Genomic DNA, 25621 nt, shown 5'->3' with positions numbered 1-25621 from the left:
GAGTTTGAATACCAGCTCTGTCACATATTAACTTTGTGACTCTGGGCAGGGCTCTGTGAGCTACAGCTTCCTCATTGTAAAGGAAAGGTGATCACGGAGACCTCAGAGTGGTGGTGAGGACTAAGTTACACCCCAAAAGGAGGCTTCAATAAATGTTTGTTACAGAAAACTCTAAATCTCTTGTTTTTTATTCTGTTGGTTTTCTATTTTTTTTCTTTTACCCAGATGAGAAAGATAATTTTACATTTTCTTTCAACTTTTTTGAGACTCAGTATTTTCTGATAATGAGAAGTTGGTAGATATATTAACAAAATATTTTTTTCTTTTTTGGTAATAATTTGAATCATAAGAAAATAATATAATAAGACAAATTTTCTCAGCATTGGATTGGGAATCAGGAGGAGAAGGAAGAAGGAAAGGGAAAGAGAGAGTCCTTAGATCCATGAACTCCATGGAAACATGGTGGAAACATGACCCACTACCCCCTGATTGAGCTCCCATGACAAGGTCTCTGTGATAGGGAAGCCCCAGCTAAGGGATCCTGCCTCAGTGAGCAAGACTGCTCCAGGGCTGCGCTGTGAGCCCCCAGGGCAGAGCCCTAGTGCTGGCTGTCTGGTTATCTTGACTTGGCTGCAGGTTGGTTGTGACTGAAAGGAGACCAGTGCGAATTAACCAGGAGGGGAACATAAAGACGGAACTTTATTTCACTCAGTCACAGAGGGATAAAATGGCATTCTTCTCTATTTAAATTCTACCCCATCTTCTCGTCCTTCCACGCAGGGCTGCTGAGAGATGTTGTCGGGGCTATTGTGCCAACCGTGGAGATTCTGCCGGTAAATTGACCTCACCCTCAGGTGCTGGCTCTGCCCCTGCCTCTTGAGGTCGGCCCTTGTACTCGCAGGACCTTACGTGCCTCTGTAAGTATAGTAAAACTCTGTTAATCTGAGGTTATCGTTCAAAGAGAGGAAGGTGAAGCCGCTAATTGACAAGATGAGACCTTTTCCTGAGATCATTGGTTCTTTATTTGCCAAGTACAGATAATATTTGGAATGAAATAAAAACTCAGCGGCTCAAATGCATCCAATAAGTTGAAGAAACAGTGACGTGCATCCACAGGTGAGTGTAGGTGTAGAAAGCCCTATTTCCCTAGGCAAAAGCACAGCAGGGGCTGTGAAAGATATGCCTCCCTCACATTATCAGTAAATTAAAAATAATCATATTATTCTTTTCTGCAAAAGTCCGTATACTTCAATGTTACAGCAAAAAAAATGCAACTATAAAGGCTAGAAGGAATTTCTCATAAAATTTCTGAACAAAATTTGCATCACATCTCATGATATTCCCTTATCAATTATTAAAAAAAGATTTCCTCGAGCAAGCCAGCCTTTGTATTACTTCTGCTTTTCACCTTATCATTAAACTCAGAGCTGTTGAACAGTGAGGATTACTCAGTCTAACGCTGGCAACATACAAACAGAAAACTCCTACTTGAAGGCCCTATTGCAAAGCGTAGTTAATGAGTAAACAGAAATTACTGACTTACAGGAAATACTCTCACCCAGAAAGAGAATTATCAGAATAGCTTTGTCATGTGGGAGTAACTGTTTGAGATTACTAGCCCATTTTGGAAACAGAAAGTCAATTTATTTTCTCTGTCCTCCCTTTGGGCAATCTGTCTTTCTCTCTTGTTCCTCTTTGACCTCTGGAGGTTTTTATTATTATTTTTTCTCCATTAAGAAGTTCAGCATTCAGTCTCTTAACTTCCCTTATTGCCACATATGGACCAGATGTTACAGTTTATTCAAAATGTCAAGAATCTTTGTATGAAAACTGATGATGTACGTTTTAAGGTACACATTCATTATCAGAAAAGCAACTGCAGTAGGCCATTAATTTGTCCATTTTCTGTGCTAGTTAAGAACACGTGGGAGGAAACCTCAGAAATGAGTTCGAATTCTGCACACAGTTTTATTTCATCCATAGAAACTGATGGTGTTCCTATGGGGAGTCTCACCATTTATTTCTCTCTAGGCTGTTCTGAATGTTCATGGTTTTTGTTGTATTATATGAGGATCTTTGGACAATGGGGACAGGGGTTGATGAGATGTTAAAGAAATACCCCTGGCTCCCTAAATTAAGGAAGAGCATCAAAGAGATCGAAATCATGAGACTCTTTCATTTCTGCAGTTGGATTCATTCCATTAACTGGCTTCCAGGGGTGACCAGGACATTTGGGGGAAGTTGTTTCTGGAAAATCTGAAATCAATTTAAATGCAAGACTATTTGGCTCTATCTGGATGTCAGGGATCCAGTCATCATCACTCTTTGTGGGAGGTGCTAGTGTATTAGGCATCACAGTTGCAATGAGATCTGAGTCCTGAAAGTCAGGAAAGGTAACGGCTACACCTGGCTGGGCTAGGGAAGGGAGAGATGTTGTCTCTTCTGTCTTCTCTTGCGTCTGTGCAGAGGATGTAGTGCTATCTTCATAAGAACTTGCCAAATAGTGTGTCTTCCAATCATAATGCTTTTCATTGTTTTTTCCTTTGTTTTTATGTTTTCCGTGGCCATGATCATGCTTATGTCCATGGCCAAGACCATGCTTATGTCCATGGCCAAGACCATGTTGCTTTTGATGTCCATGGCCAAGACCATGACCCCTATGGTGCCCATGGCCTTGGTCATGCCCATGTTTATGGCCAAGGCCAAGGCCATGTAATTTTATTTGCTTTCCATGGTTCCAGCCATGCCCATGAGTGGGTCCTTGTTCTCTTCCTGAATCCCACTCTTCATCTTGTACAGGTGACATGGAAGAGTGGGGTAGACTTACAGTTGTTTTTTCTTCAGTTTTCATCACTTGTGCTGATCGGAAAGGTGAAAAACCTGGAGGCCTTTTCATGAGTGAGGTCTAAACAGGAAATATTAAGATGAATGCATTACTGTGAAAACCACAGTATCAAAGAAGAAAGAAGGGATGGGGGCCTGACAATGCTATCTCAGTTTACGATGGGGAATGTCTTTGCCAGATTTTAAGTGCTATATACATTAATATTCCGTAAGGGATAAAAATGAATAATTTTTTCCTCTTTTGATTGATTTTATAATTTAGAGATATTGATTCTTGTTCCTAATAATACTCTAAAATACAGAGTTTTTAATCAGGAAAAACTGAATGGTTAACTACATAATCTCTAGGGTACTCTCTAAGCCTATGATTCCATAAGCTATGGCACATTATTTGCTAATTGATACTATTTCTATTAGCACATTACTGCTTTTTATCCAAAAAGACCTTAACTGGTTTTAAGAATGGAATATATAAGCAGCATATATCCACAATCACTCCGTTGAATTGAAACACATTAGGATATATATGTTCACAAGCTTGAAACACAGCCTTTGTATAACATTTGTATTAGACTATATACATACCTACATATGGCAAAATCCTAAATGCAGAACAAAGGGAGCAGAGGCAACTTGCATTGAAGCTATGGATTTGTGGGTTACTTCTACCTACACACTAACTACCTGTGAGAATGTGGTGGTTGGAGGCAGTGTTTCGTAATTCAAAGAGCATGGTCTTTGAGGTCAAACAAGCCAGAGCCTACTAGTTACCAGCATGATGGTGAACAGAGTAGGCTCTGATTTGACCTAGATTTGTATCTGAGCACCACTAGCTTTACTTTCCTTGTGTGTAAAATAGGAATAATAAAATTACCTGCCTTGTAGAGTTGTCAGGAGAAAAATATGTGTCAAGTCCTCAGTACAGTGTCCAAGATGGAGGAAGCACTTGATAAAGTTATTACCCACTTAGGACTTTAGCATCTTTGCAATTTTTAGTGTCTCAATATTGAAAGTAGGGAAAGTACTACTTACTTCCCACGGTTCTTTTAAGAAGTAAAAAATGATACAAACTAATGCTTCTCAAACTTGCATATGGGTATGACTTCCCTGGGGACTATGTTAAAATACAGCTTTTGATTCAGGGAATGTAGAGTGGGGTGTGCGACCTGCATTTTTCCCAGGCTCCTTGAATGTGCTTCCCTAAGAGAACCTGTGGACTCACAGGACACTGATCGTGTCTGAGAAGTGATTAAGGGGACTGCTGCTCTCCCTTTCTAGCCATAAGAAGAGAGACCAGCAGAGAAATGTGTTTTTGCTGTTTTAAAAAGATAGTCCTCCAATTCATGTAAATAGTGGTTCATTTTCAACCCCCAAATATGATTTTTCAGAATGAGCATAACTAACCCAAACCAACTGCAATTAGAATCATACCTGTCCAAGTGACTGACAGTTGACAGTAGGGTAAATTTTTTCCTCCCAAGGCACCACATGAACATCAGCATCACAGTTTAGAATTAGCTATCCATGAAAATCGAAGGCAAAAGAGAAAACAGGGTTATTCATGGGATACATAAATAAGCATAAAACATCATACGAATTTCCAGGCAATCAGTAAGACAGCTGCATCATACTCACACCATGTCTATTGATCTCACAACTCTTGGTCAGCTCTTCATTACTTCCCTTAGAACATGTGGTTTCCCTGGCTATGAACACAATAGAATACTTTTTTCCAGCTACCACCTGGAAAATGAATTTGCACAAATTAGGAGCTTAATTAATGCTGTGTAATAAGTCATACATTTCATCATAAGGGCTTTTAGGGGAGAATCTTGACATTTTAATTATGTACTGAACAAATGAGAGTTACCCTCAAAAAGTACAAATATTTGACAACAAAACTTCGTGTGCATGTTAAAATATTTGGCAATTGGGCTTATTTCCTTTTTTAAATGGGAAAAGAAAACCATGCTATCATTTTTATTTTTATATTTTCCTGAGTTTTATTGTTCAACAACTGCAAAATTCACCAGCAATTCAAAGGCTCAAGTCATAATATGTAGAATCTAAGACGAGTAGGAAGAAAATTAAATATTTTCTTTAAACATACCTTTTTGTTCTACCAAAGCTTGAATCAGAGAAATAGTGAGTTAGTACTGCTATAGAAATTATGTGGATTAAATTATGTGATTAGGAAAGTTCTTTGTATTTCTGGCTTGCTTCTCCGAGGGTTTTTTTTTTTTTTAATATTAAGAAACTATTTTAAGTTCTAGCAAGTTTTAATCATTATATAATACTGTCTTCTGTTAACATTTGTGGCCCAATTTTTTTCTTTTTGGTCTAGAATACACGTACTTTATTTACTTAAAAAGTAAAAGTCATTGTGTGGTTTTTTTTCCAATACACTGACTTCAGCAAAATCCCAAGCACAGTTTTTTAAAAAAGGCTTACAGCCTTTACATACTTGAAAAATATACTTTATAAAATGTTTTAAAATTATATATATAAATTTAAAAGGTAGTTAACGTGGCCCAATTTTCAGGCTAAGCTATTTAGCATTTTATTCTAGGATTTAAATGTGTGTTTGCGTAATATTATATAGTTATCAAAAAGAATATATTATATATACCTGTTTCCTGGAAGGTTGACCATTATTGAAAAAATAAAGTTACAGAGTGATAGTATAATTCCATAACATAACAGTCTTCCCTTTCTCTTTGTGTGTTTTTGAAAAGCATGGAGGAATTACAGTGGGAGGAGGATGAGAAGAGCAGAGTCACAGGAAGAGCTAAGCTACTCCTCTACCTTTTCTGGCATCATTTTCTAGGTAAGCGCAGTAAAATTGATAACACAAATTTGATAACTTGTAAAACTCCAGATGTGTATAAGCTGGGCAGGGAAGTCCAAAAAGTGTTTTAGAGTGTATACATTGGTGATCATGAATTTTGTTGCTTAATTTGACAGTATACTTTAATCCAGTTTTTTGACATTATTGTTGTTATTTAGTCACTCAGTTCTGTCCAGTTCTATTGAAACCCCATGGACTGTAGCCCACCAGGCTCCTCTCTCCATGGGATTTCCCAGGCAAGAATATTGGAGTGGGTTGCCATTTCCTTCTCCCTGGATCTTCCTGACCCAGGGATTGAACCCCAGTCTCCCTGCATTGCAGGTGTATTCTTTACCTCTGAGCCACAGTTGATTAATGTGATGTTGCCTAGGAAAGTTGACAATATATGACAAAAATCACAGCTGTTGGCTCAATTCTATTCTGGGTCCAGAGGGGAGGAATAAAGTAGACCTAATAATATCTTGTGTTCAAGAACCTCAAAATTGAATCTATATTGCTGTTCTTATCAGAAGTCTTCCCTGCTTAAGTCCATCCTGTCCAAGTTTTGTTTTTACAGTACAGAATACTACTCAGTAACGTAAGTTCCAAATGCCTTAAGACATTTAAACTAAGTAAGCTAGAAAGGTATAAAAAACATTCATCAGTTCTTAGGATGATGAGGCTTTTCATAGGTGAAAAGCAGAGGAAAGAACCTAAAGGAGGGGGAAAACGTCAAAATTTGACTAGACAAAAATGAAAACTGACTCTAAAATGTCACAGTGAATAAGGTAAAAAGGTAAACTGGGAAAAATATGATGTAGGGTCAATATTCTTATACACAGAAAACCCAACACTAAAGAAATGAACCAAGGACATAACCAGCTCTTTTGGAGAAGTTAAAAAGATCATTACTCCTGAACAAGTTGACCTTCATTACTAACCGAGGATATGCACATTTAAAAAACTATACAACATCATGTTTAACCTTGCATCTTGTCAAGGATAAAAAACAGAGATGACACCTGGCCAGGTGTGGGAAACATGCAATCTCAGTCACTGCTGGTAGTATTCGAATAGGTCAAGTCAAGACCATCAGCCAGTGTCTTACATCCACATGGTATGAATGTAAATTGATATAATTTCAAATCATTTGGTGATCTGTCAATTTGCATCAAAAATCTTAGACATCTATGTATTCCTTGACCTTTCTAGGACTTCTTGTCAAAGGAAAATTCCTGAATGTACACCCACAGATCCTTGAAGTGTATTTATCTGAGCAGAGGCAGGGAAGAACATTGACAGCAGCCGTGAGGATAGGGCAAAAGGAATGGTATACGACAGAAATCACAACGATTCACATGAGAAAACAAAGGATTTAAGAAATGTTTGGTATCTGAAATACGAAACCAACCTGGAGTGGACATGTACCCAAATAGGACTAAACATGCAAAGCCAAGGCAAGACTAAAATTGTAAAACAAATTAGCAATTTGACAAATGGGTCTCTTAAGAGACTGGCTATTGCAAATTCATTATGGTAAGCTGATTTCCAATAAATCAGCTGCTTCCACTTGGGTTGCCTTGAGTGACCAAATTGCTCTCTTTAAATGCAAACGTAAGTAAATAGTCACCTCTTAAAAGTAAATTTGAAATTCTCACAATATTCCAAATTAATTTAGCAAGTAAAGGGATGTAACTTATTCTATTGTGGTTTTCCTTGTACCCTTAGCATAAACATATCCATTCTAGTATGTTGACTAATTTACAGAAAGAACTGGGGCTACCAAGAGGACTAGATATACACACTTGAGAATGAGTGGTTCTCTCCTGACAGCAACTCTTTGACATGCATTATGTGGTGGAGTGCTGGACTATTCCTGCATCAGTAAGAATAAGGGAATTTTACAGAAAAACAGAGCAAGAAGAAAAGCTGACAAAGACAAGAGCAGCATGAATTGGTACTCCTTTCAAGTAAGCCTGTGACATCACCTAAAAGCTATGAATAATCTGAGACATTTCTTTTCAGTATTTTTTTCTGTACTTTTTAATAACATGACCGAGAACAGAATGTTTATTCAGTTTTATGGCCTCTTTTTTCACTGCATACTGTAACACAAGCATTTTCTACATCAAGAACTCCTCACAAAGATGGTTTAAAATTGCTGCTTAATAGTCATTATAAGGATATGCTGGACACAATTTGATTGTTTCTATATTATTGATCGTTTTGAGAGTTTACTATTTTATTTTTTGCTTTGATAGTTAAAGCTGCAATGAATATTATTGTATTTAAAGACTTTATCTATTTTATATTTCTATAAATTCAATTACTGAGCCAGAATTATGAACTTTTCAAGTGAGATTTTCTTTGTAGACTATAAAGATCATGTTTTTTTGTGTTAATCGCTTAGTCGTGTCTGCCTTGTTGCCACCCCATGAGACTGTAATCTGCCAGGCTCCTCTGTCCATGGAATTCTCCAGGCAAGAATACTAGAGTGGGTTGCCATTCCTTTCTCCAGGGGATCTTCCCAACCCAGGGACTGAACGTAGGTCTCCAGCATTGCAGGCAGATTCTTTATCATCTCAGCCATCAGGGAAGCCTATAAAAATCATGTTTGTTTGCTATAATAGTTTTTTCCCTTTGGTCATGTTGCACGGCTTGTGGGATCTTAATTCCCTGACCAGGGTTTGAACCATGGCCTCCAGTAGTGACACTGTGAGGTCCTAACTGCTAGACTGCCAGGGAATTCCCACTTTGGCTCCTTTTTGATGACTTTTCTTTAGCTTGTATTTAGGGAAGCCAGTTTTGAGGTTCCATAATAGGAATCTGTCCATAAATATATCAGTCACATGCTGTTGGAGTTGGAAGGGATTTGGGCTTTTCTGATCCAGCCACAAAGGTTTCATGAGTCTGAATAACTGCCCAGGGTCACCCAGGGTGTGAGTGGCAGATGCTGTTACAGAGCTAGGCCCTCTGACCTCCAAACAAGGATACTCCTTCACCTCTACTGACAGGCATGGAAGGAGAGATGAATTCCTAGAGGGTACACTTGTAGAGGGGAATGGCACCCCAGGCAGAGAAAAAAATGACATGGAGATGAGCATGCAAAGAAAGTCTGGGAAATGACTGGCTGATGTGGCTGAGCCCAAGGCACTGAGTGATGTTACAATGAGAGATGGATCTAGAAAGGCAGAGGATAAGTCTTGTTTCTCCTAGCTCTCAATTTTCTTAATTATACAAGTTGCTAGTACTTATATGGCACTTCAGATTTTGAGAAGTGATTGATATATGTTATTTTTTTGACGCTTCCTACAGTTCTTTATGGCTAGAAAATGGAGACAGTGCTTTAAATGACTTGTCCAAGATCACACATCAAGCATGCTGTGAGGTTGGAACTTGCAATTCAAGTCTACCGAATCCCATTTGTCAGGTATGTTTCCCAGTCCAGAGCCAAGATCAGTGGCAAAATTAGTAAACAATTTGCAATAGATTATCACTATAATTTACAGACCTGTACTGTTGCTTTTTTCACAATGTCAATCTTGAAATAGAAGGTTCCATTATTCTCTGCATTAAGCTTTGCAATGGAATGGTTCAGAGGCTCCTCCAGTTCTGGGCTATCAACAGGTATAGGTTTGGGGCAGCCGACGCAAAGCCTGATGGGTGGTTGTACAAAATCCTCCCCTGAAAAAAGCAGGTTTTACGTCAGTGTGTGCTCTGAAGGAGCAATCTAGCCTAGTACCTTTTCCATATGTGATCCAGCATCCACTGACAGAGGGCCACGTGGCAGCCCAAGACCCAGCAATGGAGTTTGTCTGTCAGACCTCCAACTGATTGTCTCTCCTCTTTTCCTCTTCTAAAAGCCAAGGGTGTTTAGGGAAATTTTCAATCAGAAGGTTACCCAGTCAATATGCTGCCCTTTTTTTTATTATTATTATTAAATTAGTTTATTTTCTATTTTTTAACTTTACAATATTGTATTGGTTTTGCCATACATTGACATGAATCCACCATGGGTGTACATGTTTTCCCCTTCCAGAACCTGCCTCCCACCTCCCTCCCCATCCCATCCCTCCGGGTCATCCCAGTGCACCAGCCCCGAACACCCTGTATCATGCATCGAACCTGGACTGGTGATTCGTTTCACATATGATAATTTACATGCTTCAGTGCCATTCTCCCATATCATCCCACCCTTGCCCTCTCCCATAGAGTCCATAATACTGTTCTATTTATCTGTGTCTCTTTTGATGTCTCACATACAGGGTTATCTTTACCAATTGACTAAATTTCATATATATGTGTTAGTATACTGTATTGGTGTTTTTCTTTCTGGCTTACTTCACTCTGTATAATAGGCTCCAGTTTCATCCACCTCATTAGAACTGATTCGAATGTATTCTTTTTAATGGCTGAGTAATATTCCATTGTGTATATGTACCACAGCTTCCTTATCCATTCATCTGCTGATGTTCTGCCCTTTTCTTAAGTTTTTGCATTTTTGATGGAAACTGTAAAAAGCAATGCTTAACGTAAAGGAATGATTTTCTAGTGGGAAAATATTAAATTCTATGATTCTGGTGAGCAGGAAACTTCCGTAATGCTTCATATTGTGTAATGAACACAACTATCTTCCAAGTATGAGAAAAGCCAACTCTTGGTATAAGAATGTTCAAGATGAGTCCAGGTGTTCAAGCTTGATTTAGAAAAGGCAGAGGAACCAGAGATCAAATTGCCAACATCCGTTGGATCATCGAAAAAGCAAGAGAGTTCCAGAAAAACATCTACTTCTGCTTAATTGACTATGCCTAAGCCTTTGACTGTGTGGATCACAACCAACTGTGCAAGATGCAGGTCAAGCAGCGAACAGTTAGAAATGGACCTGGAACAACAGGCAGGTTCCAAATCAGGAAAGGAGTATGTCAAGGCTGTATATTGTCACCCTGCTTATTTAACTTATATGCAGAGTACATCATAGAAATGCTGGGCTGGATAAAGCACAAGCTTGAATCAAGATTGCCAGGAGAAATATCAATAACCTCAGATATTCAGATAACACCACCCTTATGGCAAAAAGCGAAGAAGAACTCAAGAGCCTTTTGATGAAAGTGAAAGAGGAGAGTGAAAAAGCTGGCTTAAAACTCAACATTCAGAAAACTAAGATCATGGCATCTGGTCCTATCACTTCATGGCAAATAGATGGGGAAACAGTGGAAACTATGACAGACTTTATTTTTCAGGATTCCAAAATCACTGCAGATGGTGACTGCAGCCATGAAATTAAAAGACGCTTGCTCCTTGGAAGAAAAGTTATGGCCACCCTAGACAGCATATTAAAAAGCAGAGACATTACTTTGCCACAAAGGTCCAGCTAGTCAAGGCTATGGTTTTTCCAGTAGTCATGTATGGATGTGAGAGTTGGACTATAAAGAAATCTGAGCGCCGAAGAATAGATGCTGTTGAACTGTGGTGTTGGAGAAGACTCTTGAGAGTCCCTTGGACTGAAAGAAGATCCAACCAGTCCATCCTAAAGGAAATCAGTCCTGAATATTCATTGGATGGACTGATGCAGAAGCTGAAACTCCAACACTTTGGCCACCTGATGCAAAGAACTGACTCATTTGAAAAGAGCCTGATTCTGGGAAAGATTGAGGGCGGGAGGAGAAGGGGATGACAGAGGATGAAATGGTTGGATGGCATCACCAACTCAATGGACATGAGTTTGAATAAGCTCCAGGAGTTGGTGATGGACAGGGAAGCCTGGCGTGCTGCAGTCCATGGGGTCACAGAGAGTCTGACACGACTGAGCTGACTGGTATAAGAAATACTAACTTGACCTTAAACGTGCACTATCACCCTTTCCCCATATTATAACATGCAAAGGAATAAACCTTTAATTGAAAGGATCTTATTCTGAGTAGTTAAAAATGAGATATAGCTTCCCCAGTTCACAATATGTGATGCAGAGATAGCTGGTATACAAGAAAGACCAGCTGACATAATAGAAGGGCAGCTTTGCCCAGAAATGGTAAATTTTTCCTTCTGTCACTGTATTCTCTTCGGCCACTTGCTGAGCAGTCTCAGGTGCACCTGCTATAGCACAGCAGGGCAGGGATGTGACCCAGTGTTTCCAGTAAGGTCTGTGGGTCGTGTAGACTTTATCATGGGAACCAAAGCACATTGTCTACGGAAAGACCTAGCCAGTTGTCTGAGACCAACATGAACACCAACACGTATTATCCCTTACCTGGATAAAGGTCACATTTCTGCAAGAAGGAAGCAATTCTTAGCTGCAGATCCACATATGCTTTATCTGTACATTCACCAATATCCTGTTTTTTAAAAAGCATATAAAAACATAAATTAAAAATGTTTTTAAGAATCTTTAAATGACTAGTAAAACTAAAAATAAGGTGTTGCCTCTGCAAATTATTGTACAGAGAAAAACAAAACATAGTCTATATACAAAAGACAGAAAAAGAAACAATGAAAAAGTAGCACCACCACCAACAAATACACACACACAAACACACAGAGACATGAAATAAGATGACAAGAATACCTAATGTAGAAATAGTAGCTATACAAGTGAGTGGGTAACATTTTCTTTTAGCAAGACAAAGACTTTCAGGTTAAGTTAAAACCAGAGTCAAGGTACTCCATCTTCAAGAATAATAGCATATAATAAAAAACATAATGAAAGATTAAACATAATGGAGAGGGACTTCCATGGTGGTCTAGTCGTTAAGTCCCCATGCTTCCACTCCAGGAGGCATGGGTTTGATTCCTGGTTGGGGAACTAAGATCCTACAGGCTGGGTGGCACAACCAAAAAATAAAAAAATTCAAAAAATTTTAATAGAGTAAAATAAACATAAAGGATAAGCAAAGCCATATAAAGCAAGTGTTAAGTCATTGAGTCGTGTCTGACTGTGATCCCATGGACTGTAGCCTGCCAGACTCCTCTGTCCATGGGATTCTCCAGGCAAGAATACTGGAGTGGGTTGCCATTTCCTACTCCAGGGGATCTTCCCGACCCAGGGATCAAATATGGGTCTCTTGTGTCTCCTGCATTGGCAGACAGATTCTTTACCAACTGCATCACCACCCAAAACACAGAAATAGCTTTATTCTAAAAGATGTTTGGTGAGGTATTAATTATAATAAAAACAGAAACAACATATTTTGTTGCTTTGGAACACAGGACCAAAAATAGGAAAGTAATTTAAGAAGCAATCTATGATATCTTCACTAGGATATTAAAAGTTATTTAAGAAGAAGTTTATCAAGAGTTTTAAAGACATAGGAAAAAAATGTAGCATGTAAAGTAATTACAACTAATAAAATACACACAAAAAATTGGTCAAAACTGGCCATATTCCCCACCAAAAAAACACAAGAAGGAAGTACACTCAGATAACTTTGAGTGTTTGGATATGTGATGTAACATTATTATTTTCCTTTGTTTTCTTATTGCCTTGAAGATTCCTATAAATGTGTATTTCTAACAAAAGAACACACATGAATATAATAAATGTCATGTTGTTTAGAGATATAGGAAATACCACACTTACAATACCTTAATTTTGGATGGGGAGAAATATACTGGAGGTAACTCACAAGTTCTCAGTATCACCAGCATCTTTGGTCTACCTGAGAAACTTTTGATCATCTGACCCCAGACCAATTAAATCAGAAGGTCTGGGGGAATGGTTTGGGAATAGGTGTTTTTTAAAGCTAGGCTACTGATTCTAAGGTGTAACATGACTAAGAACTACTTAGGAAACTCCTTAAATCTTTGCTTTTCAGATTTTAATGTGCAGATGAATTGCCTGAGAATCTTGATCCTGATAATATGCAGATTCTCACTCAGTAGATGTAGGTAGACTTGAGATTCAACTTTTCTAAGAAGCTCCCTGGTGCTGCCGATGCTGCTGGTCTGTGGACCACACTTTGAATAGCAAATAATTCATTTGCAGTTTATATTCTTTAATTACTGTAATAACTCTGTGAGATAGATACTATTATTCTTCACGATTTTACAGATGAAGTGAATGTTTAGGAAAACTACATGAAAATCTGACTGGCTTTGTTACCGCAACCAGCCTTTGCATTTTTGTGTTGCAAAGTGAAAACTTAACTGGGGCTTTTATAAACAGATGCAGCAAGATTAAAGCTAGATAACATTTAGGCCTATATAACCTCAATTTGAAGCTAAGCATAAAAAACCAAAGATGTTATAGATGCTTAAAAGGCCAGATTCAATTCAAACTGACAGTTACACGGTGACTAGAACCTATGATTTTAGAAGGTTTCTCTCTTTTTTTTTTTTTTACTATTTTTAAAAATTCTGGTAAAATATATATACAATTTGCCATCTTAACCATTTTAAAAATTATTTATTTTTGGCTGTACTTGGGCCTATGCTGCTGTATGAGCTCCTCTCTAGTTGCACGAGTGGGGCTACTCTCTAGTTACTGTCCGGGCTTCTCACTGCAGTGGCTTCCCTCGTTGCAGAGTACAGGCTTTAGGGTGCTTGGGCTTCAATAGTTGCAACTCTCGGGCTCTAGAACACAGGCTCAGTATTTGGGGCGCACCAGCTTAGCTGCACGGAGAAGGCAATGGCACCCCACTCCAGTACTCTTGCCTGGAAAGTCCCATGGATGGAGGAGCCTGGTGGGCTGCAGTCCATGGGGTCGCTAAGAGTCGGACACGACTGAGCGACTTCATTTTCACTTTTCCCTTTCATGCACTGGAGAAGGAAATGGCAACTCACTCCAGTGTTCTTGCCTGGAGAATCCCAGGGACGGCGGAGCCTGGTGGGCTGCCGTCTATGGGGTCGCACACAGTCTGACACGACTGAAGCGACTTAGCAGCAGCAGCAGCAGCTTAGCTGCTCTGTGGCATTTGGGGTGTTCCCTGGTCAGGGATTGAACCCATGTCTCCTGCATTAGCAGGCAGATTCTTTACCACTGAGCCAGCAGGGAAGCTCCTTAACCATTTTTAAGTGTATAATTCAGGGACATGTTACAGGGTTGTGCAACCATCCCTAGTATCTATTTCTAATAGTTCTCATCACCTAGAATGACTAGGCGAACAGACTTGCAGCCACCCCTTGCTTAAAGCACAGCCTTCTGCTAAAGTGCAAATACCCCTGGGAAGGACCTTGTGCCTGATCATCTTAACATGCATTAACTCCTACCACCTCGAAATGCTCTCTTTTAACATAATTTTGGTTCAGTAATAAGATATCATCCTAGAAAGGGTCACTAAGGGAGAGAGATTCAGGATGTATTTGTTAAAGAGAAAAGTAGGGGAGGGAGGGTGAGAAAACAAGCAGAGACAGTTAGAAGTATTGTCCTGGGTAGAGTTCAGAAGTCTTGTAAGGCTGTTAAGCACACAGAAGGAAAAGGAGATAGGAAAGTGTGAAGACATGAAAAGACAAACTTGACTGTGGCATCATTTTGTCTCAGGCTATTGCTAGTCCCTGGATATATCTGTAGATGCTTATTGCCAGATGTGTAGACTCTGACCACTGGGTAAGCAGCTTAACAGGTGACGTGAGTTTCAGATTCTCAATGGGACATGAAACGAAACTGTTGAATGTCACCTAAAATTTTAGTGACTGAGTCTTTCTGTACAGCTGAGTTCCCACACCTGTAAATACTGGACACAAAAGGTTAAGAACTTTATAATTAGATTTTTTGCCTACTTACACCATTTGAAAGGGACTTGCAGTCTGGAGTTAAGAATAGAAATTTCTCCTTAGAACAATTAGTTTGTGCAATTGAGTAAGTAATTTCATAGTTCCATCCAGCCACCACCTGAAAAAATTTTGGATTGAATATTTAAAGGTCAGTTTAAACATTATTCACAGTGTTAGAAGGAGCTTAGAATAATATCTGGCATTTGGTAAGTGCTCAAAAATACAAACTATTATTATTACTAGGCAAAAGTCATTACCAAATTAATACTGAGCACTTTATAATGCTCATACCCTTCAACACAATGCACACATACACACATACAGCTACACATCTGAAAATGAAAAGCAATTTATAGATAGAGTTACTGTATTTTCTTAAGTAAGACCTAGGAATATTTCCTCTGTGGGCAGCAGAAAAAAAAATGATCTGTTAAATTTTGTAAAATATTAATAATGCTTTTCTAGATGGATAAAGAAAACTTGGGAGCTGGAGTGGCTTTAACCAGTAGGTCCTTAGGCTCCCAGACTGCCAGGCAGTAAGATTTCTCCTGCTTTATCTGAGGTGGGCCCCACCCTGATAGCTGGATATGAACAGAACCAAGTAGAGCTTGCATCTTGCATGAAGGCAAACTCCAGAAGGTCAGCTAAAGGTCAATTAAAAGCAAGGAATGTTACTGACCAAAGTGAGTCCTCCATAATTAGAGGCTGAAATTCAAGGGGCCCAGTCAACTGTCAGTAAAGGCTTCAATGGAAAAACCAGATTTATTAATACAAGTATTTGCTCTTTTCTCTGATGAAACAGAGACTGTAATTTAGAGGGTACCCAGCAACTGTGCCAACCTTTTTAGGTACATTTTAATATTGGGGGGTCATGTTTGCCTCATGATTGCTAGGTGATGATAGAGTCTTGTTAAAATCCTAAGGCCAGAATGACTTTTTTTTCACCAATGACTCTTCCATTTCACAGTGCAAGCAGTGCTGACCACCCATTCATTAAAAACAAATCTCCCTGGCACATGCAGTCATAACTACAGGGTATAAGCCTGCCCAGGCATGTTGTAAAGCCGCTGGAAAAGTAACTCGGAGCGAGTTTTGTGAATGGAAATGTAGTGCTCAAGTCACTTTCTGCTTTAAAAAGTTGTAACAAATACAGATGAATTAAACAGAAAAACAAAACAAAACAAATCTCCCAGGAAGGGAGTCTGATTGGCCTCCTTTCCCCTCTCTACACACTGCAGCATCCAAATCACTGTGCCTATGGAGAAAGCCTTTGTTCTCCTGAGCCGGTCATATGAGAACACGGAAGAGTTCCTCACCACCACCTGTGGAATCATGTTGTCCTCTAGCCAAAGATTTATTTTAGGTAATGAAATTCTAAACCCTAAAGGTCTAACACATTTTAGCAATACTATGGCAAGAGAAAAATTAAAGAACAGACCTGTCTTTGGGCTCTTTTTACTTCTTTCAGAGCAAAGAGGTGGGGATGATTGGTGTTGTTGTTAAAATGTTGGATGGCATGTCTCAGAATAGGCTCCAAGTCGGGGCTCATGGTAGATATGGGATGCACACAGCCAAGGCAGTCATACTGGGCTGTCACCACGGGGCCCTCGGCTTGACAAAGAGTAGACAAAAGGGCAGCGTTAAGGAGCGAAACCTACATTCACATACATTGCCCTGAGTAAGTCAGATAATTCATCAATAAAAAGCCTTGATAACAAACTTTCCAGGAAATTCTAGTAAGCACTAGAAAAAGAGAACACAAGACTGCTTTTGAGTCAGAGGGAAGGCCTACCATTTGCTTAGGAATATCTTGTATGCATTCTGTTGTGCATAGTTATTTAAAATTTATTTTAAAGTCACTTAAAATTACAGGAGTGATACATGAATCTATCCTCATAAAAATTAAAACATTACAGGTGTATTTTAATTTACTTTTCAGTGTTAATGAAAGCACCTTGAAGCTGGACTCAGGGTGTAATACATTCTGTATCCTTTCTACTGAACAAACATGTATTTTACACCTGCTATAACATGTCCTGTGCTGAGCCTGGCTGTGTGGATACATAAATTCATTAGTAATGTTCACTGCCATGAAGGAGTTGGACAAAGTCAAGGGGGAGAGATAGAACAGGAGATGGATGATTTCAATAAAATTCAGCAAGAACTTGGAAAGGTGGGAGCCCAGAGTAAGCGCAGGGAAGACTTTTCTGAGGAAAAGAGGCTGAGCTAAGAAGGGTGAAGAGCAGTCAAGGTAAACCTCACAACCTGAGGTGTGAGGCCTGAGGAGAAGGGACAAATGGGTCTGGATGAAGCAGGATGAGGCAGGGACAGAGATGTGGGACAAGGTGTACACACATCTTATCAGTTTATAGAGGGAGACAGGGAGGGGTGATTTGAGGTCTGAGCAGTCGGTAGGGAAGCATGGGCTTCCCCGGTAGCTCAGCTGGTAAAGAATTCTGCAGTGCAGGAGACCTCGCTTGATTCCTGGGTCGGGAAGATTCCCCTGGAGATGGGATAGGCTTTCCATTCCAGTATTCTTGGGCTTCCCTAGTGGCTCATGGCTCAGACGGTAAAGAATACGCCTGCAATGCTGGAGACCTGGGTTCCACAAAGAGTTGGACATGACTGAGCACAGAACTCAGCAGTCAGTAGAGAGGCCTCTGTTGTGCGGCCTGAGCTGTGCTCTGTAGGCATGGATTCCTAACTATCTTCCTGGGTCACCCTCTCCTTTGACGACCCTGATGTAAGCTATGGTGCCCTCTTCTGGAAGACGCACATACTCACAACTTTCTCCGCTCAGCTGGGGGCCTTTCCTAGACTTTCTGAAGTGAATTAAGAATGGAATGCAAGCCCTTAGGGCTTCTCTGATGGCTCAGTATTCTTGCCTGGAGAATTCCATGGACAGAGAAGCCTGGCAGGCTAGAGTCCATGGGGTCGCAAAGAGCTGGACACAACTGAGCGACGTATGACACTTTTCCTGTAAGAACGGGAAGCCACTGAATGGGTTTTAATAAAACAATGTAAAATATGTTTAAAAGGAGAGAGTTTGTATTAGATTACCAGTGTTCATAACAGACAGCCTTCAGCCACGATCAGTGACAGCACATGTGGCAAAAAGGGGAAGTAATGAAGGAGTCCTGGGTCCCTTGACCCTGGGGCTCTCACTATCCAAGGATGTAAGATCCCTCAGTCAGCAGCTCAACACAACCCCCTTTGCAACTGTGTGTCAGCTTTCTTTCCGTAAACGTGTGTCAGGAAAAGACTTACTGGGAAATATTCATAGCTTTACCCCCTCCTTTCCTTGTAGAAGTTAGATTGAATCAGGGTAATGGGCAGGGAGAAGGCAATGGCACCCCACTCCAGTACTCTTGCCTGGTAAATCCCATGGGTAGAGGAGCCTGGTAGGCTGCAGACCCATGGGGTCGCTAGGAGTCGGACTCGACTGAGCGACTTCACTTTCACTTTTCCCTTTCATGCCCTGGAGAAGGAAATGGCAACCCACTCCAGTATTCTTGCCTGGAGAATCCCAGGGACGGCGGAGCCTGGTGGGCTGCCGTCTATGGGGTCGCACAGAGTTGGACACGACTGAAGCAACTTAGCAGCAATGGGCAAAGTTAAAAAACCTGAGGGGATTACATGGGAAAGATGAGAGAAATTACTGATGTGAAAACAAACAAAAAAAGATGAACACAGGAGATGAAAGGGGGAGATGGAGAAAAGCTCAGAGGCTGGTTTGCCTGACCTCAAGACAGCTCCCAACTAGGTAGGGAAAGAGATGGAGCAACCTTCTGAGGGTGAGAAGAGCAGGCAAAGATGCAAACTCAGTTTTTCTGGGTAACAGAATGATTTTCCACCCTGCCCCAATTTCTAGAGAGACTTTTAAATTAAAATAAAGATTTAAAATTTTGAAATTCCAAAACATATCTTGCCAAAAAGGTTTCAGATAAAGGATTGTGGACCTAGCAGTAATTTCTGAAGGTGTGGCAGAGAGCATTTTCTCTCATGGTACATACGTGCTGTGCTCTGGATAATGTTAAAATCTGCTTACAATATAGAGTTCTTAAGCTGAATAATAAAAAGCTATTCCCATCAGAAAATTTTAATGACTTGTGATTTCTGTCACAAGACTATCTTTCTTTGAATGCAACTTCTTGCGAGAATGGGAACTCAAGGGATGTAGTTTTTGTGGGTACCCTGTGGATGATTAAGGCTGAAATGGAAGAGTCATCACTACAGTGAGGTTCACTAGGGTGGCTGAAGATGCTGTTCTGGAGCTCACTTGTAAGCAAAGATCAGTTCCAGGATGGCTTTTGTGACTAACATCACCTAGATGTGTCCATCCTTCTGTACCTGGCACCTCTGCCACAAGAGGGAAGGAGCTAACAGTGGTTATCTGTTGATAAGCTGCTCCATACTTAGAATCTAAAGAAATTTCATTTATGAGGGGTCTATTCCAACCACTCTGCTAATTACTAGCTGTGGGATCTTGGGCAAGATACTTGCCTGCTGTGGGCCTTAGTTTCTTCATCTGTGAACTGGGATATTACTATTTGATTCATAGAGTTGTTTTGAGGATTAGATATGTTACTGCATATTAACTGATTAGAACTGTGGCTGGTAATAAGTGCTCAATAAATGTTAATTGTTACTACTTTTATCTTGACTATCATTAATACATTATTATGATTACATCTTCAGATACATCATCTAGTTTCATCCTAAAGAATGGTACAAAGTGGGAATTATCGTTATCTTCTTTCACAGGTAAGGAAAAACAAAGAAAGTGAGAGCTTTGAAAGATTCCAGGCCGGATCTGACTCAAAACCTGTGCTTTTCTCATGCTAGCATGCTACCTACAGTTGAGGCCAGTTCTGTGTCTTCTCATTCTTTCGTACACATCTAATACAACGCAGCTCCTGAGGAAGAGAATCCAGATAACACCAAGGGGATAATTGGCATGAGCCTGGGCCCACCTCAGGATTCTGCCGCTCCACCCCCTCCAGCGCCCCCACAAGGCTGCAAATGGTATCGCCACTGCTGCCCTCAGGTAAAGGGTTTTTGGCACCCTACCGAAGAGGTTCATTTCCCCCCAGGGCAGCACCAGCAAACACATCAGCTACCTGGAGTGATCAGGCAGGTCTGGGTAGCCACGGAGAACTTCATATTCCCTCTCTTGGACACGGTCGCTGTGCACTCTCCTGTGGCCTAGGGGAAAAAAAAAAGATTGAAAAAAAACATTTATCCTAATCTTTCAGATGAAATCCACTTAGTACTATTGCTAAACATGGCTTTCCTTTTTTTTTTTTTTATGGCTTTCCTTTTTAAATCTTGTCAAGATTTTTTTTTTTTCTAAACAGAGTTTTGAGACACAAGAATAAGTATTTTTCAGCCAAATCATTATTTTTTAAAAGTCACCAATATTCATAAGATAGAGGAGAGGCACTCTAAATGACGAGATTTTAAAGCATGAATCTTTGTTTTGAGCCCTGGAGATATTTCCTTTCCATGAAGATGCACAGCATGGCTGTGAATCAGCCTGCTAAACTCTCCTCTTGATTAACCTCTCAATTTCAGTGTTCATACTGCATCCAGGAAGCCAGGGTTTTGACATTGAAGAAATGGCTCCCTAGATTATGAGGAGATTGGCTTGGTTCCTGGCAGGCAGCATCACAATCTCCCTCAATTATTATGGCCAAACCAGCAGCTGTGCTGTGCCAGGGCAGGGTAGGCATTAGTCTAAGACCCCTTGTTAGTAAAACAAAATCATTTGCATAATATGCCTCATTTCTTCCTTCAACAACCTCATAAAGTCAATTTGATCTCCCCTTGCAAGGGAGCACACTGGTTCCAAGTGATCAGCTGGTTGAAGGTAGAGCAGGATTGGTACTCAGGACTGCTCAACTGAAGCAGCCACATTCTCCACTCACCAGCCCCAGATCTCAGCCAAGTATTGATCTGTTGCCTCTCTGGGGCCTGGCCTACATATCCCTGTTGGTCACTAGAGTCCCCTTCCTGTGGGACGGCTTTCTCCATGTTTAACTGCAGGCCTCTCTACGCCCCTTCCACCTATGTGAGAATACAGACATCAAGCATTTGACTGTTCTACACAGTTGAGGGTGTATGTGTATCTTATAAAAGCAGCCAGCAACATTAATCATCTCCAGCACGGACAAGTCGGGCACACTTGGCAGAGAAAAAGGGAGCCTCAGGAACGGTCAACACACTCACAGCTTGTGCAGAGTCCTTGTAGTCACAGTCCTGCCAAGTTTTGTCACTTTGGAAAGGACAGTCACCCTCCTTGATTTGGTACTTCAAGGAATAAAATATGTCAGGATTATCCTGAAAAACAGCAACCATGGATAGGTAGGTCTCATCTAACTGACCCAATAGCACATCATTTGAGATCTGGTACAGTTATGAATATTTGACCTCTATTTGATTCAATTAAGGCAAAAACATTTATTAAAATATTGAAAGTTTATAAATATTTGCTTGGAAGAAATTCATAATATACTATTTACAAATACACATGTTTTTAAGTTACAAAGTAGATCCATAGTATTAGCCTATTTTTGTAGAAACCAATTTATATATAAATATATGATTTTTAAAAGTCTGGAAAACTGCAGTGAAACTGTTAAAATATGTGTCTTTCAGTGGTGGGAGTACAGTTCTTTTTTGCTTTTCTCTTTAAACAAACATTCCTGAATTATCTTTTTTTTTAATTTATTTCTGAATTATCTATTTTTTAAAACAAACATCTATCATTTTTACAGTTAGAAAACAAACCATACGCCTTTTTAAACTTTCAAAAAAAAGTAACAGTTATCTGGATGGTGAGATTAATTATGAGTAATTTTAGTATTTTTGTTTGCATTGTTTTGCTTTCTATTTAGTCTAGCATGTCATGAAATAATAAATAAACATTTTAAAGTTTAAAGGTGCTGAGCTAGACGAGCTTCCAGATGCAAAGTCTGGGACCTCAGAGAGGATGTTGCCCAGCTTTTCAGTTGGTAGGTGAGAGTAGGGAGGCCCCAGGTGGATGGCGTATGGCTTAGGCAGCCTCCCCACCTTGGAAAGGCAGAGCCAGCCGGGGATTGCAGGTCTCCTGACTCACTGGGAAGCGCTCTCTCCAACCGTATTTGCATCTGGAAGATGATGTCATCAAGCAAAATAGACTCTGAGGTTCCTTCCAGGTTTCAGATTTTAATAAAACCTAAGTGATCATGGGATAGGCAGTGTCCACATGGCAAAGTAAAGATGAACAGTGATTCTATGGACATTTTAGAATCAACTAGAATAAACCACATTTCCCATGGATGTCAACCAATAAAGACAACACCAATAAACTGTTGCTAGGGAACCCTAGGACTCACATGTATGCACAAGTTTGTGAAACAGGAAGACTGGATTTTCAGGAAACAACAGCAACAAAAAACCTCTATCCACTGGACGTTTTCCTTTCTCCTCATCATATCAAATAGCCGTTTGTTTTTTTTTCCCACCAAAGTAATCGATTGCTTAACTATCACAGAAACACAGTGTTTTATACTGAAATTCATTTACATAAACTATTGAAAGATTTGTATTTCTTAAAGTCACACACGCCGTCAGGCTTAGTCTCTATCCTGTGTGTGTCAATCAGTGATTAAAAAAAAAATACTAAAGACCAGCTAGAACATGGCTGTTACCTTGATGCATTGAGCCACATTGATTTCATGATATTTTGTTCAACACAGCTGACTCCTCTTAGACAGACCTTCCCTTTCCCCAAGCATAACTGAGGTTTAATTGACAAATAAAAGTTGTATGTACATTGTGCAATGATTACCACAAACAAGCTAATTAACACACCCATCACTTCACATAGTTACCTTCATTTTTGTGGTGAGAACACTTAATCTTTTAACAAATTTCCAGTAAAGCCTTAATAACTGTAATCGCCGCACTGTACATTTGATCCTCAGTACCTGTTCATCTTATAACTGGACATTTGTGTCCTTTGACCAGTGTTTCCCCATTTCCTCCACCGCCCAGTTCTGGCAATCACCATTCTACTTTTGTCGTCTGTGAGATGGAATTTTTAGATTCCACACAAGTGAGATTGTATATTTCTTAGATGTACTCCTTTAAGAATGGGCTTTCCTGGTGGCTCAGTGATAAAGAATCCAGGAGACGTGGGTTCGACCCCTGGGTCAGGAAGATTCCCTTAGAGAAGGAAATGGCAACCCACTCCAGTATTCTTTCCTGGGAAATTTCACGGACAGAGAAAACTGGCAGGCTACAGTCCATGGGATCACAAAAGAGTCAGACATGACTTAGCAACTAAACAACCGCAAAGCTTCCCTTTGATTGTCAGTTCTCTGGTGATTGGGGTGCATGTGTGGGGGTGGGGTGGGGTTGGGGGTGAGTGAGGCCTGGGCTCCAAGTGACAGCACAAATCCCAAGGGGCCTCAAGGTTAAACACAGCTCACTCACCGTTCTGGTGACGTCGGTTACGCGGTACAATACAAACTGGTTGCCACTTTTGTTTCCACTGTTATATTTCTTCAGAGCAGTGTCCACAGCTTTAAATACATCCTGGTCGTTGCAGTCGATTTCTTGAGAGGACTCTTGGGCTAAACTTGATAGCAGCCTGGAGCAAAGGAAAAGGATGGTGATTAATTTCATGATTTAACAGTCTCCCTTTAGGAGTTTCACCAGGAATTGGGAGCCAATTGGGAGCCAAGACACTGATTTTAACTAGCTTCAGCCTCTGTCTCCTCCGGCTCTGCTCTCTCTCTGCCTCAGTGCTCCGGGACCCTGGCTGATTCCTGCTGCCATGCACTATTTGCCCTGTTCCAAAAGGACAAAGGACCCTGCTGGGTTATCCAAGCAGATTTCAGGCTGAAACATTACAACACTGGGGTGGTTGGCCTGCTTATTTGCATTTGGGGAGCATGTAGGAGCACAGAGCTCATTTCCTGGTGATTGCACAACTTTGTTTAGCAAATCAGAGCAGACTCTCATAAAGGAGGAGGAAAAAACCCACCAGTCGCCTCTGTTATTTCCTTGTGACTTTCCCAAAGCCATTTATGAAGGTCACTGCATGTGACAACAATGCCATAGTAGGTACAATGTGCAGACACCTTTCAGTAAAATTTCTTTGCAGGATAACTAGCTGCAGAGAAGTAAGCTGCCAGCAGTCATATTGCAGGCCTGGAGAACCCATGCACAGGGACACAGTGGGTGCTGGGGGGAGTCCCACATCAAGATATTGGTGCAACTAAAAATAAAACATGGACATCCTTTCTGTGGTCTGTGGTCAAGCCAACTAATGCACTCACTTGCATTAGTTCTAGAAAGGAAAATGCTCCCCGAGGGTGGAGGAGACAGAGGAGAAGCATAAGAAGAGATGGGTTGGGTGAAGCCCTGCATCCCCAGTCCTTGCTTCTGGTTTGGTGGCTATGGGTGTCCTTCACTGCCAAGTCTCAGCCACCTGTCTGAGAGATCAATTATTTGGGGAAAAGTGGTTTAAGAGTAGGCTAAAGATGAGGGCCTAGTAGATGTTTACCCTCAAGTCTTCTCCCCCTCCTCCACAAAAAAGATGTTTGACTTCTTTGTCGTTGATAGGGTCTCTAGCTCGGCAATTCAGTCTCCCCAAGAGTCCTTGGAAAAGAGGAGTCAGTGTGGACTGAATGGTAGCCTTGCAGCAGAGTGGCAGGAACATGACACTTGATTGTCACCCGAACTTGAGTCCAGTCTAGCTCTGCTCCCTCATTGCTCTGTGATCCTGAGCAAGTCAGGGTCATATAACCTTTCTGAGCTTCAGTTTCCTCCTCTGTAAAATGTAGAATACTATCTTGACAGTTTTTTGTTTTTTTGAGAAGTGAATGTTAATATAACACATGCACAGCGCCTGTTAATTAGTTCTTACAAATTATAAATACATTTAGAGTAGGATGGTTAAGAATCCATGACTTATGGAAGTGGTTTCAAGTGCATAGTGATGGTATGTGTGTGGTGTGGTGTGCAGGAAAAAAAGCTAAGGGTGAAAGAGACTTGGGTAAATTCCTAGGCTGAGAAGGAGTGGTAAAGAAGGAGACGTGGATTCGATCCCTGGGTTGCGGAGATCCCCTGGAGAAGGAAATGGCAACTCACTCTAGTATTCTCACCTGGGAAATCTCATGAACAGAGGAACCTGGTGGGCTACAATCCATGGGGTTGCAAATGGTCAGATATGACTCAGCAACTAAAAACAAAAAC

General features: G+C 40.5%; 1 protein-coding gene and 2 long non-coding RNA genes across 5 annotated transcripts in view; 2 read left to right on the top strand and 1 right to left on the bottom strand.

The window, feature by feature from the left end:
- Window positions 1-11577, top strand: part of LOC145538785 (uncharacterized) — a 41018-nt gene extending 29441 nt beyond the window's left edge. Inside the window, exons 3-6 of the long non-coding RNA XR_014077244.1 lie at window positions 781-917; window positions 5580-5671; window positions 8987-9101; window positions 10311-11577. This is a non-coding gene — a long non-coding RNA (uncharacterized LOC145538785). The remainder of the gene's footprint in view (window positions 1-780; window positions 918-5579; window positions 5672-8986; window positions 9102-10310) is intronic.
- Window positions 682-25607, bottom strand: KNG1 (kininogen 1). 3 transcript variants are annotated; one of them, XM_081571421.1, is made up of 11 exons: window positions 25531-25607; window positions 23855-24011; window positions 20497-20581; window positions 16815-16987; window positions 15387-15494; window positions 11919-12003; window positions 9183-9355; window positions 4480-4587; window positions 4276-4362; window positions 2828-2905; window positions 682-915 (listed from the first exon to the last, which is right to left on the bottom strand). In XM_081571421.1, the coding sequence occupies exons 1-11, from the start codon at window positions 25542-25544 to the stop codon at window positions 805-807; spliced, it is 1179 nt and encodes a 392-aa protein (XP_081427547.1). In that variant the 5' UTR covers window positions 25545-25607; the 3' UTR covers window positions 682-804. The 3 variants fall into 3 exon arrangements, with proteins under 3 accessions (XP_081427547.1, XP_081427544.1, XP_081427546.1); XM_081571418.1 differs by lacking the exon at window positions 25531-25607 and adding an exon at window positions 21605-21715 and having other exon boundaries at window positions 23855-24046; XM_081571420.1 differs by lacking the exons at window positions 15387-15494; window positions 25531-25607 and adding an exon at window positions 21605-21715 and having other exon boundaries at window positions 23855-24046.
- On the top strand, window positions 18712-21739 carry LOC145538786 (uncharacterized). The gene is made up of 3 exons (XR_014077245.1): window positions 18712-20140; window positions 20222-20423; window positions 21422-21739. It is a non-coding gene; the product is annotated as an uncharacterized LOC145538786 (long non-coding RNA).
- Window positions 25608-25621: the final 14 nt, after the last annotated feature.

This window comes from Giraffa tippelskirchi, chromosome 2, assembly GCF_054371585.1.
Source record: "Giraffa tippelskirchi isolate mGirTip1 chromosome 2, T2T-mGirTip1v1.2.pri, whole genome shotgun sequence".
Taxonomy (NCBI): Eukaryota; Metazoa; Chordata; class Mammalia; order Artiodactyla; family Giraffidae; genus Giraffa; species Giraffa tippelskirchi.
The sequence above is the reverse complement of the archived record's forward strand: the minus strand, read 5'-3'. Positions and strand labels throughout refer to the sequence as shown.

Coding starts and splice junctions, on each gene's coding strand:
- KNG1 (XM_081571418.1), bottom strand. CDS start 24,046: ATGAAATTAATCACCATCCTTTTCCTTTGCTCCAGGCTGCTATCAAGT. Junction 15,495..16,814: donor TAAAAAGAGCCCAAAGACAG/GTCTGTTCTTTA, acceptor AAATTTTTTCAG/GTGGTGGCTGGATGGAACTA. Junction 9,356..11,918: donor GAAATGTGACCTTTATCCAG/GTAAGGGATAAT, acceptor TGCTTTTTTCAG/GGGAGGATTTTGTACAACCA.